The sequence below is a fragment of the Ceratotherium simum genome, chromosome X (assembly GCF_057802395.1).
Source record: "Ceratotherium simum simum isolate JZ-2026a chromosome X, ASM5780239v1, whole genome shotgun sequence".
Lineage (NCBI taxonomy): Eukaryota > Metazoa > Chordata > Mammalia > Perissodactyla > Rhinocerotidae > Ceratotherium > Ceratotherium simum.
In genome coordinates, this window is record NC_141940.1 from 88,714,167 (window position 1) to 88,729,490 (window position 15,324).

Consider the following 15,324-nt stretch of genomic DNA (forward strand, 5'->3'; position numbering starts at 1 on the left):
ATGCCTCACCAGAGGATCACCTACTGAATCAGGATCGCTGGGGCTGGGGTTCTACCTTTTTAGTAAGCTCTCCATGTGCTCCTGACACAAACTAGAAACTGTGATTCTCTGATGTAAATGATACACAGCAACAAGTTAAAGGCAAATGACCTTGGCAGACTGCTTTGAAAAGTTTTCACAGTACTTGGAAAAGAGAAAAGTGGGGAAATTCTCTTGCCAAATTCAAAAGAATCTGTGTCATACCCATAAGTACCATCTGTTACCTTTCATATTAAATTAATATATTTAATTTGAATTTGATTGGCCTCGTGGTTTTGTTTGAGTTGAATGCCTCAATTTGCTTTGGTTTCATGGTTGTACAGGAGCTATAATCACAAGGGGTTTATCTTCTATGCTTCAGTAAACACTAGGGCTCTGAGATTTTTTTTCTTTCATTCCTTTAAAAGGAGACCATTTACTTTTCTTAGTTCTAAAAATCCTGCTTCAAGGGAAAACCATAAAAGAGAGATGAGATGAGGAAGGAAGATCTTTGAAATGTATTTTGCTCCCTTCCACCAAGTTTGTTTTCACCTCTCTGCATAGGCATTTATACCCATTTCAGGGCTGCAAGGATCCTTTTCAACTGCTTACTACAGGAAGACAAATCATCATTAAATACAAATTCTTTTCAAAATCATATACGATGCCTTAAAAGTAAATTAAAAAATAAAACCCTACATTGCCAATAAAAACCAGATTCAGCCACATCCAGGGCTGAAGGAAAGAATACATAAACAATATATATTTTCAACTTCTTCCCCTTCTGTTTTCTAACACCTAGTCATGTACCATCTTTTGTCTTACCTCTCGGTGCCTATCCCGGTCTCGAGACTTCTCTCGCACCCAGTCAATTGTATTGAAATCATCATAGGTCCCCACACCAGGGATTGGCTCCTCCAAGAAGTCCATCATCCTATTTGAAGAACCTATTCCTCCACCATTGTATGACTTGTCCTCTGTATTGAACAGGAAACAGACATTAGTACTTCAGACACTCTGGACATTTTTCATACCTCCTTTCTGCGCACCAAAAGGTGAGCCCTTAAACTATTAGACAACTACAGTTAGGGTGTGCTGATAAAGCTATATAATCACCTGGTGGGAACATTCATCACATTCAGAGGTTTCTGTGGTCTAGGCACAAAATGATGAGCGTCTTAAGGCAGTGTGAATGGAAAGGGACAGATGAGAGTGACAGTACAAAGAGAGAATTGACAGGAGCTGAAGTGCAGTGGGAAAGGATTTATGAAACAAAAGACAGGAGCGACTTAGGTATTTCAGTTTCCGTAACGGAAGGGAGACCAAAGGGTCAAAGGTCTTTGCAGACATATCACATCAGAACCCATTTTACATTTATAATTCAGTAATTTTATAATTTATAATTCAATTTAAAATACACATTTGTAATTCAGTCCTAGGAGGTGGCTTTGAGTGGGGACTCCAAGAAAGCATGTCAGGCTCTTCAAGAGTTAAGCTTGCTGGAACGTACATATTTCCCTTCAGTAGGTATAAGACTTTGCTCCTTGATGTAATGGGCTTATAGAAACTTTTACTGAGTATGTCAGAACAGTCTAAGATTTACAGGTAGAGATTTAAAGAACAGTGCATGGCTCAGCGATGAAATGTCCCTCTCTGATCCTTCAACTGAAAGAAACATACCCATTTGCCCAACCATCACAGTCCTTTATCTGTTTTGCTTTAGCGCTTCTACTACAATTACTTATGCAAATACTTTACCTTCCTTTCTAGACTAGAAGCTCTTTGAGGGCAGCCTATATCTGATTCATCATTGCCTTCTCCAGTGTCTAGCACATATTCAAGACTCAATAAATATCAGCTGAACCAAAGTTTGTTTTATAAACAGTGGGGATGAGGGAGAAGTATTCAAACTCAGAACTTGTACTCACACAAGGTTACTTAGTATTGCTTAACAAACTTGTCCAAAATATTTCCACAATCCTCTGGTGGAACAATGTTTTACTATTAAACACAAAATGTAAAACCGTATTCAGGAATTTACGCAAATATATACTGAGGAAAAACGCACAGTAACGCCATCATGGAACTCTACCAGCCAAAGCTCACATTTGCAGCATCCACCTTGGCAGGGACAAAGCTTTATCCAGACTGCTGATGAATCCCTCTGCAGAGAAGGCCAAAGTGAGCCTGAGCTGACCCCCTCTCACCCATCTGCATCCCCATCTTCACTCTAAACTCCTAACAGACAACTTCAGCACTCTGCTTACAGGGTAAGTTTGAATTAACACCCAGCTGGACCTGGTTTACAAACTGTAAGTCTTCTGAATACCTAATTCAGCATACCTTTCACAAGCAATACACACATTTGAAAAGAAAAGCTCTGCAAAATCCAAATCATATGGGGGGGGTGGGGGTGGGGATCCAGTGGAGGAGTTAAACAAGTTAATCTTAAAACCCCTAACCAAAGTCCTTTCCATATCTTTGAGCATACCTGGCTGTAAAATGGTTGGCTGCTGAATCACCAGCCCAGCATTTCCTATCATGTCAGTGGCATACTGATAAAGATTAATGTTGGTGTGTTGTTTGAGAGCTTGGAGGGAAACAGCCAGCTAGGAAATGAGGGCAGAAAGAGAATAAAGTACATGAGGGGGGAAAAAGCAAGCTGTTTCAATTCTCAAGACAAATGCTGACATGAACACAGGACACCAAACAACCAGAAATTTACTTTTTAAAGCAGGTTCATGCTTCAATTGAATTGGCTCTGCTTTAAGAGTGCTCCTTTCAGGACAAATTAGAAAAGGATTTTGTGAAACTGATTTTTAAAAGCATCCCATAGCTATCTAATGTTACACTGTATATCAAATGAGGCCCCCAGCTCTAAGGATACTGAGACAAAATGAAGATCTGCAAGCTTCCTAACAGGAAAGAAAGAATCCTATTACATCACTAGGTAACATGAGCACTGCATCATCCTTCTTTGTAGATAGTCTCCTGTTAGAAACGCAAATTGTCAGGCAGCTCTAAAAGAGCAGGCAGTGATTAGAATCCGACAACAGACTGCTTGTGATTCTCCAGATCCCCTTCTCCCTGGGGTCACGCTTCGGTCCTTGGCCAGGCTCAAGTCAGCTTACCTTCAATCACAGCTTTCTTTTTTTCTGCTTCAAGGAAGAAATAACCTTGGCAGCCCACATTTGGTCATTTAAGTTGAAGAGCTTTTACAGAAGGAGCCCCAGTATGAACTGCTTTAGAGGAGCACTTGCTGCATTCTCTGCCTTTCACAGGAACAAACGCCACCTAAAGAACCACCAGTGTTCCCAGCGGTCAGAATGTGATGTCACTGTTGGAATCACGTGACCAGACCCTTGGACCAGCCTTGGAGAAAGGAAGATTTTTAACCGAGCACAGAAGCCTTAAAGATGTAGTCTCATCTAAACAAACACCATCAAACTGGGGACAGTCAGATGAGTTCAGAAACCTGGGGTTCAGACAAGTTTCAGTCTTCAGACCTCATTTAGCAGTAAATCCAAGACGGCAAAATAGAAATATCCAAAAGCATTTAGAGTTACAGGGATCTGAGTCAAAAAAGGAGAGAGGTAAATATAGAAAAGGTTTTTAAAAAAATGCACTAGAGAGCTATAACATGGATAAAATCTCACAAACATAATGCTGAGTGCAAGATGCAGACACAATAGAGCACATCATGTGATTCTGTTCATATAAGTTCAAACACTGGCAAACATAAATTATCTCATTTTAGGATACAAATGTAAGCGACTACATGACAAAGAGAAACAAGAAAATGACAAAAGTAAAGACAGTAGCTACCCGGGGAGAAAGGAGGTCACCATTCTGAATGGAGCACAGGGTGCGGGTGGGGCTTCTGGAATGCTGGTCATTTTTCTTGATCTGAGTGGTGATTACCTGAGTGCTCACATTATAATTATTCTTTAAACTATATACATATGTTTTATGTCTTTCTATGTACACATCATAATTAGAGAAAAATATGTAAAACTGAACTGCGTATGAGCTTACTATATGAGGTCAGGTCTTGAATAGCACCTAGTAACTTTGAAAACCCAGAATATAGTCAAGAAAATGAGTTGTTTCTTAGTATTAGTGCTGTACCCAGCAAGCAACATCAAATCTGATCTCATTAATCCAAACTGGGTAAAAGTAGCTATTTCAGCCATGAAAATAAATTCACTACTACATTTGCATTGTTCTAAAGGCTTTCAATTCCCCACCCTTATACCAAAGGCTATTCTTAAGCAGGTCTTAATTAATTGTGCAATAAAACCAGTCCAATAAAGAAGAATAAAATTGCCATCTCCCAACTTCCTAAGTGAATCCACAGGGCAGCCACTGTTAAACATTAATCCGGTCAGTGCAGTGTGCTCCAATAATCAGCCCTAAACGTAGGGCTTCAAAATGTTGTGATTACTCTCATCGATTCTTAAGGCCCAATGTATCCTGAAACGTTAATACGACAAAACCTTTTGAAATGGGAGGAATTTCATGAAACCTGTAGGCTTTTAGTCCGGTCCATCATTATTATAACATCTCAGTCTCTTGATGAACTAATCTAGCATTAACGAGAAGAATTAAAATGAAGTGGCAACTGATAGTACTGTGGCAATAAACTACAAAGCTTAAAAAGCAAAAGCTATTTATTTGTGGCCCCAGTGTGACTGTCTCATACAATTACACTTTTAGAAAAGTATGTATATCTTACTTAAGGAGGATGACATGCTCAATCTCATAAGACTCCTTCAAAGTCATTCTTTATTAAATAGGATTCTACCTGTAGTATCTGAAGACCACTACAGAATTCACTTACATTATCTAATAAGACTTACATTATCTTATTAGATCATTTTATACTTCAAGATACTATCTTTTTTGGTACCTAAAAAAATGTAGAGTTCTTCAATGTACAGTGACTGGATTGCATGACTAGTACCATGTTAATAACTTTTGATGCAAGTTCATATGTTTTTCAAATGCTACATCAGTGCTTCTAGGGGAGGAACTTTTTTATTCCATGTAAGTTTACTTCCTTTGAAAACTAAAGGGCTGGGGCCAGCCCGGTGGCGTAGCAGTTAAGTGCGCACACTCCATTTCGGTGGCCCTGGGGTTCGCAGGTTTGGATCCCGGGTGCACAGTGATGCACCACTTGTCAAGCCACGCTGTGGCGGCGTCCCATATAAAGTAGAGGAGGATGGGCACGGACGTTAGCCCAGGGCCAATTTTCCTCAGCAAAAAAAAAAAAAAAAAAAGAAAGAAAGAAAACTAAAGAGCTGGTAGCTATGACACAGTCCTCAAACTAAAATGAGATTTAATTACAATTCAGATTAAGAAATAAGGCACTGGTATTCAGAATTTGACATGTTATATTTCTTTTACTCTTTTCTACCCCCATTCCCTTCTCTGCCAAATTTGTAATCTATAGCATATGTTCATTATACAGACTGCCAGGTGTAGGTCAATTGATATTATTGTGAAAATGAGACAAAAAATGCTTACCAATTTTTAATGCATCTTATGATAAAAACACAATAATATAGTTAATACTTGCAGACAAGCAGAGTTATCTTTCTGGAACACAGATCTGATCAGATCATATTCTGATTTCTAAAACGTCAGTGGCCCCCACAACAACGTTTTTAAAACTTTCAGCATCAGAAGACCATTTAATGGCATTTGGCACAAGTGTGGACCAGGAATTTTATTTTATTTTTTTATTTTTTTGTGAGGAACATTAGCCCTGAGCTAACATCCGATGCCAATCCTCCTCTTTTTGCCGAGGAAGACTGGCCCTGGGCTAACATCCGTGCCCATCTTCCTCTACTTTATATGGGACGCCGCCACAGCATGGCTTGACAAGCGGTGCCATGGTGCATGCCCAGGATCCAAACCTGCGAACCCCAGGCTGCCGCAGCGGAGCACGCACTTAACCACTACGCCACCAGGCCAGCCCATGGACCAGGAATTTTAAAATATTCATCATAATTTTTAGATGGAAAAAATAAAATATTTAAAAATGTATAGCAATAACGATGATGACAATGATATTACTATTATTTTAGGTTTCATCAATGAGAGGGATTAAATTGTTTGCACTCTTTCACCAAAGTATCTATATCTGACTTGATGACAAATTGCTTAAGCTGCAGGTCATATTTCACATCTAGTTGGTTTCTTTTCTTAGCATTTTTTTTTTTACTTAGTAGAAAGAAATAGTAAATTCATAAAACTTAGTTGTTAAGACTGGCAGCAGAGATTACCCCATTCAGGACCAACTACTGAGGTACAAAGAAAGTAATAAAATGCAAAAGGCTTTTCAAAAAAACAGTGTATTAAGAGTGAAGCTTCCTGTGTGTAAATACTTTGCCAAGGAAGAAAGAGTAAAATTAAACAACGAACCTAAATGTCAGATTGGGGTACTTAGGTAAGTGTAGAGTTTTGGCTTTTTACAAAAAAAAAAAAAAAAAAAAAAGCAAAACTTAAGTAAGTTGTGAAGGCATAGTGTGCTCTAAGTGATATATAAAATAATTTAATGCTCTAACAGGAAAATGATTCAAGTTATAAGTATAATTAGATCTCAACTTGAATGATAAAAGAAAAGCCCCCAAAAGGCTAATTTGCATTCTTGAGTCTGGGGAAAACATACAGAAAACTAGTCAGAAAAAAAGTCAACACTGAAACAGCTTTCCCTGTAGGTTACACTTTGGTCTAAACACTTAACAATGGGTCTTTAGAAACACACTGCTTGAATGAGGAGGCATATAAATGAATGCATTTAGCTCATTTCCCTTTATGGAAACCACTTTCTAATTTTTTCTAAAAATCACATGATGCTTAAAACTAGAAACCCCCCCAAAATACAAGAAAAGAAATTCCGACTTGAGTATAATGTTTATTTCAATCTCTAACCAATATGCCATTAGAAATTTACCTGGGGGGCTGAACAGTAACTGATTAAGTGAACTAGTTAAACACTAACAGAAACACAAGGGGAAAGAGGATAGAAAGAAACCTAGTGCACAGACCCTCAAGTACTGCTTTGGTACTGTCACAGCTGTGTGAGGGCTCACTTATTGGCAGCAGCCTAAGAAAGAAATAAGCACTCAAAGGAATGGGGCAGGGCTATTGGTATGTATCACAGGACTTGAAATTAGTCGCATTTTTAAAAATGTATTTCAGTTTTTACAGGGATACACTGTATTTTTGCAGGGCTGGAACCAAATCTACAAAAAAATTCACCACTCTACCTAGTGCATATCAGCAGATATTTATCCTGTGGTCATTTAAATTTTACCTTCATTCAATAGCAAGTACTAAGAGCCTACTATAAGCCACTTCTTACTTCTATACCCTCTTCCCGTCTTGTATTGGTTCATCCGTTCTACATCTCCCAATAAGTCGTGATCTCTTTCACATTCCATTCACCTCTGTGTTTGAGAATACTTTACAGCTAAAGCCCCAATAATTAGTCAACACTTTTAGGACCTTTCTATCAACTTGTGCCTCCATTTTGCTTCTATTTTGCTTTCCCACTTACTCAAACCCAGTGGCTGAAAAGCAAAGGTTGGTGGAGTAGCCCTCCCATCCCCTGGATAGTATCACAGGATCAAGTTATGCTTTAATATACTATTTTAGTTTGGCCCCTGGGACACTTACTCAAGGCAACTATTCTACTGGTACACATCTGTACTGAAATACCTCCACGACTGTAGATAAATAACTACTCTTTCCTGAGGACTCTCCTCCCCCTCAACACCCCCCTACAAGCTCCTGAACGTTCCCATGATGCAGCAGCTGGAACACCAGGAGGCTCCAGGACACCGCCCAGAGCTATGTCTTATATCCAATCTGACTGGTCAGTGCCTGTGTTGTTTTGTGTCACCCCTGCACTCATTTAATTTAGGGAGTGACTGCTTTGGTTCCTGCTCCCAGCAGGTTAAAACTTGAAGTTGTCTAGGAGGCAGGAAGGACTACAAAGAGGAAACTCTCCGAGAGGTAGACAATAAAAGAAGTGGTGGGAGATGTGGGGAACAAAACTGCAACAACTGCAACAAGTCTATGATAGATACTATTGAAATGAAGTTGGAGGGTTATGAGAAGTATACCGGAAGGTGGGGCACGGCAGAAAGGGATAGGGAAAAGGCTTTCGAGACAAATATGAATCTAGATTCTAATACTACCCTCGGACTCCTTGTTTCCTATTGGATACAGCTCTGTCCCCACTGGGTTGTCGACACTTGCTTGCAGGTGTACCTTTAATGCCTCCTACTCCCAGCATCTGCTTTAATCTGAAAGTTCCCAACCCAACCCACTTTCATTATAAGTGGAGCCAGGGTGCTAATTGCCAGAGTTACCAGAGTTAGGAAAAATAGCATGAGTATTATGGCTTGGTATCTGCAGACTCCCACTGGACTAGAATGCCACAAAAATCAATGTGTTGGAAAAATCCAGTTGGAAGTAAAGAGGCTAGATTTGACAAAGTTGCTGAGAGGGTTGTCTACATAAAGAAAATAGCCCTCAGCTCCATTACTTGCTCTTCACTCCTTCCTTCTCAAATTTACACATTTATGGCACTGACAAGAAGATTGGTGAATGTAATGGGTAGGGAGACACTGCCCTAAAATGCACATTGCATACCACAGTGTTGGGAAACCCTTTGGCTAGCATGATCCTGTGTAACAAATAGCAATCATTGTTTTAGAAGCAGCAATTCTCTAGTTCTTCTGTACTAAATCTGCATTGGTTTCTCTCTATTCATCTCCAAAAGGAAGTTGGGAATAAGAGATTAGCAATTATTCCTTGGTGGGGGAAAAAACTTCAAGAGAGGAAATACCAATTAGGAGATTCTTCTTCGATTCATGGGAATAGTGTGATGTCATGGACAGAAAAATGAGTTAAAAAAACATATATATATAAAATCTAGGAATTGCACTTAAAGAAACACTTGTACCTGTGCATGCCAATGTATATATTTTATTCATTGGAACACTATTAGTAGTAGCAAAAACATGGAAACAAAGAAAAAGTCCAGTAATGGGGGAATAGCGCAAGGAAAAAGGTAGACTGATGTGTACTGAAACAGAAAAATCTCCCAAAAATATTATGTGAAAAAAGCAAGTCACAAAATATTAAGTAGAATGTTTCTTTTTAAAGTGTGTGTGTGTTTGTTAACTGGATAGAAAAAGAATTGAAAGGGTCATACTGAATTATTTCTAGGGGTTATCTCTGCAGTGGGAAGTAGAGGAGGGACTTTCGCATTTTATATACTTGTGTATTGTTTGAATCTTTAATAGTGAAGTGTATTTATGTGTTATATAAGTGGTTCTAAAAAGACAAATAATGATAATGCAGCTAGAAGAGTAGAGACAGGGCACTGAAAAAGGAAGACTTCCATTCTGAAAGGTAGACCACTGGGGTATTTAGAAACAAAGCAGGTGACAGTTTCTGGAGAACAGGAGGAAAGCACCGAGAGGAAGATGGCTTACTAAATTTTTAAATGAAAGTCAATGGGAATAAAATCTTTGTGATCAGACCTATTGTCCAGCAGTGAGAAGATATGGATTCTAACCCTAGCTCCACAGCTCACTAGTTGTGTCACCTTGGGCAATTGCCTTAATCTCTGTGGGTTTCAGGTTCCCCATTTGTAAAGTGAGGGGGTATTAGCATGTATGATTTTTTGTGTGTGAAGAAGATTGGCTCTGAGCTAACATCCATTGCCAATCTTCCTCTTTTTGCTTAAGGATGATGGTCCCTGAGCTAACATCTGTGCCAATCTTCCTCTACTTTGTATATGTGACACCGCTACAGCATGGCTTGATGAGCGATGCATAGGTCTGCACCCAGGATCCGAACCCGCGAACCTGGGCCGCCAAAGCGGAGCGCACAAACTTAACCACTACACTACCAGGCCTGCCCCCTGATTTTTAAGGTCCCTTCCAACTCTCATACTCTATCATTTAGCATTTTTTAGTTATTCATACATCGTGCTGAATGACTTTTGAGAAGACCTTAGCTTTGAGGAATTCCAAACGGTATTTTGGAATTCTCTTTTGGCAAGATCATAAAATGGCACTACCAATCCTTAGAAAAGAAAAGTAAGACTCAGCTTATCAGTGATGTATAGGACAACCTGGGACTCAACACTTCTGGCATGTGGCTAACTAGAGCTATACCAGTGTGGCTACAGTATCTCTGGAGTACCTGCTCACCACAGACCCCAGAAACATCCAGCACACACTCCGGAAACCTTACAGCAACCTTTTCCTCTACTCTATGCCATAAATCAAAACAAGTTAAAGTTAAAAATTATCTACTCAGGATTTATAGTACTGCTAAGGACTTCTAAAATATTTTTTTTCCTTCAAGAGGGGACCAAAGTGGTTTTACTAATTTAAAAATAAATGGGGAGTGTCCAGATTCAGCTCTGGCAAGTAAAAAGCTTAAAAGCTGTCACTCCCATCCTTACAACAAGAAAAAGCTAGACAAACTAAAAAATCAATAACTTTTCTTGGACCCACCAGAGAATTGAGGTTGCATGGGAAATTGCAACCCCAAAATCTGAAGAGACAGTCTTATCCAAAGAGATACAGAGAGATCTGCTTACCTGGAGTAGAAACCACTGGAATCCTAAACTGGTAGGGACACTTAAATGGCAACTTTGATGAACTGCTGAAGGCTGTGTGGACTTGCGTGAGAGTGAGAAACTCCTGAGGCCTACACTTTTGCGGGCTCTATCTCCAGGAACTCCACCAAGTTCTCACAGTGAAGAAATGAGCAAGATCCCCGCCTGACTTTGAAGAGGGGAGGGGAAAAGTAATCATTGTGAAATACCCCAGAGCTTTCTCTATAACAAAAGCCTATGCTCCAGGGGAAAATACTTTGCCTGAGCCTTATCCCAGCTGGGGGAAGAGCATTCCTCCCATTCCAGCAGCCCCCCACCCAGCCTTCTTGTCTCACCTAGAGGGAAAAAAAGCATAGTCAACAGGGGCCTGGGCTTCCAGGAAATGGATTGGAAATGCTGCAGTCAGGGACAGGAGCAGTGGGCAGGGAGAACAAAAAGCTATACCACTGGACTAAAACTTGTGAAGGTCAGAGCCACAAGAGACACGGTCCCAAAAGACACTGAGATTTAATCAGAAGATTATAAAATGACCTGCTCCTGCATACCTTATCACCATACCAATAGGGCTCCAGTATAATAACAGTGGATTACAGCTGAAAGAACAGCAAGACACAGAATCTCTCTCAAGGAGTTGTGCTTAAGGAAATTCAAAATCAAGAGGGGAGACAAAACCAATGACACGATGGGAATTTAACCCTTTGGCACCAATAGTTACACCAAACATTAAACACAGCCCAACTCCTAGCCAGTTTACCATAAATCCTAACACAATGGAATTAAACTAGAAACCAATAATAGAAAAATAGCTGGAAAATGCCCAAATACCTGGAAATTAAACAATACACTTCCAAATAACCCATGGGTCAAAGAAGTCTCAAGACAAATTTAAAAATATTTTGAAGTAAATGAAAATACAACATATCAAAATTTGTGGGATGCAGTAAAAGCAGGGCTTAGAGAAAAATTTATAGCATTAAATGCATATATTAGAAAAGAAGAAAGATCTAAAATCAAAAGATTTGAACCTCCCCAAAGAAGATATACAGATGGCAAATAGCAAATGAAAAGATGCTCAACATCATTTGTCATTAGAGAAATGTAAATTAAAACGAGATACCACGACAAACCTATTAGAATGGCTGAAATCTAAAACACTGACAACACCAATTGCTCACAAGGATGTGGAGTAATGGGAATTCTCATTCATCGCTCGTGGAAATACAAAATGGTACAGCCACTTTGGAAGACAGTTTGGCAATTTCTTACAAAACTAAACACAGTCTTACCACATAATCCAGCAATCACACATCTATATATTTACCCAAGTGACTTGAAAACTTATGTACATGTGAATACCTGCACAAAGATGTTTATAGCAGCTTTAGTCATAATTGCCAAAAGTTGGAAGAAACCAAGATGTCCTTCAGTAGGTATGTGAATGGATACACAAACTGTGGTACATTTAGACAATGGAATACAATTCAGCAATGAAAAGGAATGAGCCATCAATCCACACAAAAATATAGACGAAACTTAAACGCATATTGCTAAGTGAAAGAAGCCAATCTGAAAAGTCTACATACTGTATGATTCCATTTATATGACCTTCTAGAAAAGGCAAATTCATGGAGATGAAAAACAGATTGGTAATTGCCAGGGGCTCAGAAGGGAGGTGGCTGAATAGGTAAAGAACAGGAGATTTTTTAGGGCAATGAAACTATTCTGCATGATACTGTAATAGTGGATACATGTTACTATGCATTTGTCAAAATCCATAGAACTTTATAGCACAAAGAGTGAACCTTAATATATGCAAATTTTAAAAAAATCCCAGGATGGAACGCAGACTGTGACAAAAGAATCTAACTATATTACAAATTTGTGAAATAACCTCGCTGAAGGAGTAGAGGAAAAAGGTGCTGACCCAAGTAATTGGAAATGAGTGGAGTCTGTAAGACTAACGGCAAAAGGAATTGTGTACAAGCACTGTACTCTTGTTGATAAAGTAGTTTCCCATGGAGGGTATGGGTTAACAATTTGAAACCACTAAACATGTACACTGGAAGTGAACAGTTAAATAATGGATAGTGGATAGTGGCAGCCAAGTTTCTTACTACTTGGAGTGGGAAGTACATACATGGGTCAGTATACACACATATATCTCCTTACTGAGAGGCTGAGAGGACCTGGAAGCAACAAGACCTTAGTAGAAAGGAGCACATCTAGTGCCTAGATCTTGGTTTCTAATACCATTCCCCACTAAAAGGAACAAGGGCTGCATGGAGAAATGGTTGATTCTAGGACTGAGGCAGGAAATATATAACACGGGCCTGGAGCACATTATAGTGTCAGAAAGTAAATAAGTGCTCAAGAAAACCCCACAGCAATAGAGGTATATCAAAGGGAAAGAGAGCCCATTGAAAGAGCTCCAAATGGCCAAAGCAAAAAAACTTGAACAAAATAAAGTAGTAACGACTTACAACCCAAAGTATAAAACAAATATGAGTCCCTGCTGATATAAATAAGTGAATAAATAAATGGAAGAGAATAGACAAATCTCCCATGCAGAACAATTCCAAATAATTTCTGTAGATATTTCACCCTCAAGGAGGTGGAGCATAAGTCCCTCGTTCTTGAGTGTGGGCTATGCAGTGACTTCTTTCCAAAGAGTACATTATGGATAGGATGAAAAAGAATAACTTCACTGTGGAGAAAGCTGACAAACACTACCTCAGCTAGGTTAACATCAGCTGTGACAAATCATATTGACAGCGTATACCTCTGTTATGATGCAGTGGGAGTGGCACTTTACCTCTAGTCTTCCTCCCCAAAACCCATAACCCCAGTCTAATCATGAGAAAAACATCAGACAAATCCCAGTTGAGGGACATTCTACACTTCCAGTGTACATGTATAGTGGGTTCAAATTGTTAGCCCATACCCTCCATGGGAAACTACTTTATCAACAAGAGTACAGTGGTTATACACAATTCCTTTTGCCTTTAGTCTTACAGACTCCACTCATTTCCAGTAACCCTCAAAACTGCCAAGGTCATCAAAAACAAAGAAAACCTAGGAAACTATCATAGCCAAGAGGAGCCCGAGGAGACATGACAACTAAACATAATGTGGTCTCCTGGAAGGAACATTAGGTAACTAAATATAGCTCAATAAATATGTACTTTAGTTAAGACAAAAATATAAATAAATAAATGGGGAAGAGATTAGAGGGCATAAATTCTAAAATTTGACCAGCTATTTTCCCATTAAGTAACCTAAAGGAAGCCTTTAAAGCCTGTGGACATCATCATAGGCTCATCGGTAAGGGTTCAGGATATAAAACTGGTGTGCTTTATGATCCCATGGAGCTTTTGATACAGGCCACTTTTTTTTTTCAAGCTCAAAAAGCAGCAGTAACAATTGCTGCTCTCCCAGGCTAAGTGTTTAGGGAAGTTTGAGGATTGTGAGGGTGATGGATTCTGAATTCCATTTCCTTGTCCTCCCGGCACCATCTACACAATTGCAATTTCAGTTGGGAAAGCCTAACTGAAATGATGATGGTAGGTTTCTCCATGAACTGGAGCCCAAGATGTTTTCTATTTCTCTCTGGAGGAATACTAAGATCTTTTTTTTTTACAGCGTGACACAACAAACAGAACTGTTTCACAACTTATTTGTGGATTTTGTACACCATCATGTTTTTCATTTTAAAAGTTTTTTTTCCTTCCCTGGGACGTTGGGAGGTTATGTTAAGGCTCACAGGGGTGGTCCGGGCATGTTCTCTACACGCAAGGGGGACACGGCTTGCTCGTACTCTGCCTGGGCTTTGAAGTCATCCGTCACTCTCTTCTAGTTTATTTCCTGTATCTAATTGGTCCTATCAATCCCCCCTCTGAAATTTCTCCAGAACTTATTATTCCTTCTTCTCCATTCCTGTTGTCTTAATTCAGGCCTTCTGATCTTTTGCCTAGATTTTTAAAAAATAACAGTTTAACTGGTCTTCGAGTCTCCAATCTACTCTCCCCCGAATCCATCCTTCACACTGCCATAAATTCTCTAAAACACAAATCTGATCATATCATTCCTCTGCTTTTAAGTCATTTGATAACTCCTTGGTTACAAGATAAGGTTCAAAAGCGCAGATAATCTGAACCCCACCTAGATTTCTAATTAGATCCTTGGCTGTATCACCTGCTGTCCTCCCTCCTGCTCCAACTGTCACCACCTCCACCCTAGGAGCCTCAGAGCTCAGACACGCAGACTCTGCATTTCTTGAATACAAAGGTCTCTCTCAGGCTGCTGTGCCTTTACCTGTGTGTTGCTCTCCCTGCCAGGAATGTGTCCTCATTAGACAGTTAGGGAGTAGCAGCAAGGCATGCTAGGTAGAAAGACAAGGAGGTGAGGGGAACACTGGAATTGAAGAGCGTTACTAAAACAGTACGGTGCTGGGTTCATATCTGGGCGCTCCATAAATACTGAATGAATGAACACAGGAATTGCTGACCCTGAGGTCCAGGCTGCAGAGGCAGGCAAGTGAGAACACACGGACTATGAGAATAGCTCTGAATTTTTTCCTGTTTCTCAAACCCTTTTTCTATTTTCCTCCCCCTCCCCTTCTTTCAGGTCTCCATGTTTACGTTTCTTCTAATTTACAGACT

At 39.6% G+C, this 15,324-nt stretch overlaps 1 protein-coding gene across 5 annotated transcripts in view; it reads right to left on the reverse strand.

Moving 5' to 3' along the window:
- Positions 1 to 15,324, reverse strand: part of CLCN5 (Cl-/H+ antiporter 5) — a 146,396-nt gene that overhangs the window by 25,405 nt on the left and 105,667 nt on the right. For 2 of the 5 annotated variants that reach the window (XM_014790969.2, XM_087426704.1), the window contains exon 4: positions 844 to 995. In XM_014790969.2, coding sequence (XP_014646455.1) covers positions 844 to 995 — 152 coding nt within the window. Of the gene's footprint in view, positions 1 to 843; positions 996 to 2,509; positions 2,628 to 3,149; positions 3,351 to 10,648; positions 10,805 to 15,324 lie in introns of those variants that run through there. The other 3 variants (XM_087426705.1, XM_087426706.1, XM_004434914.3) reach the window with 3 other exon arrangements.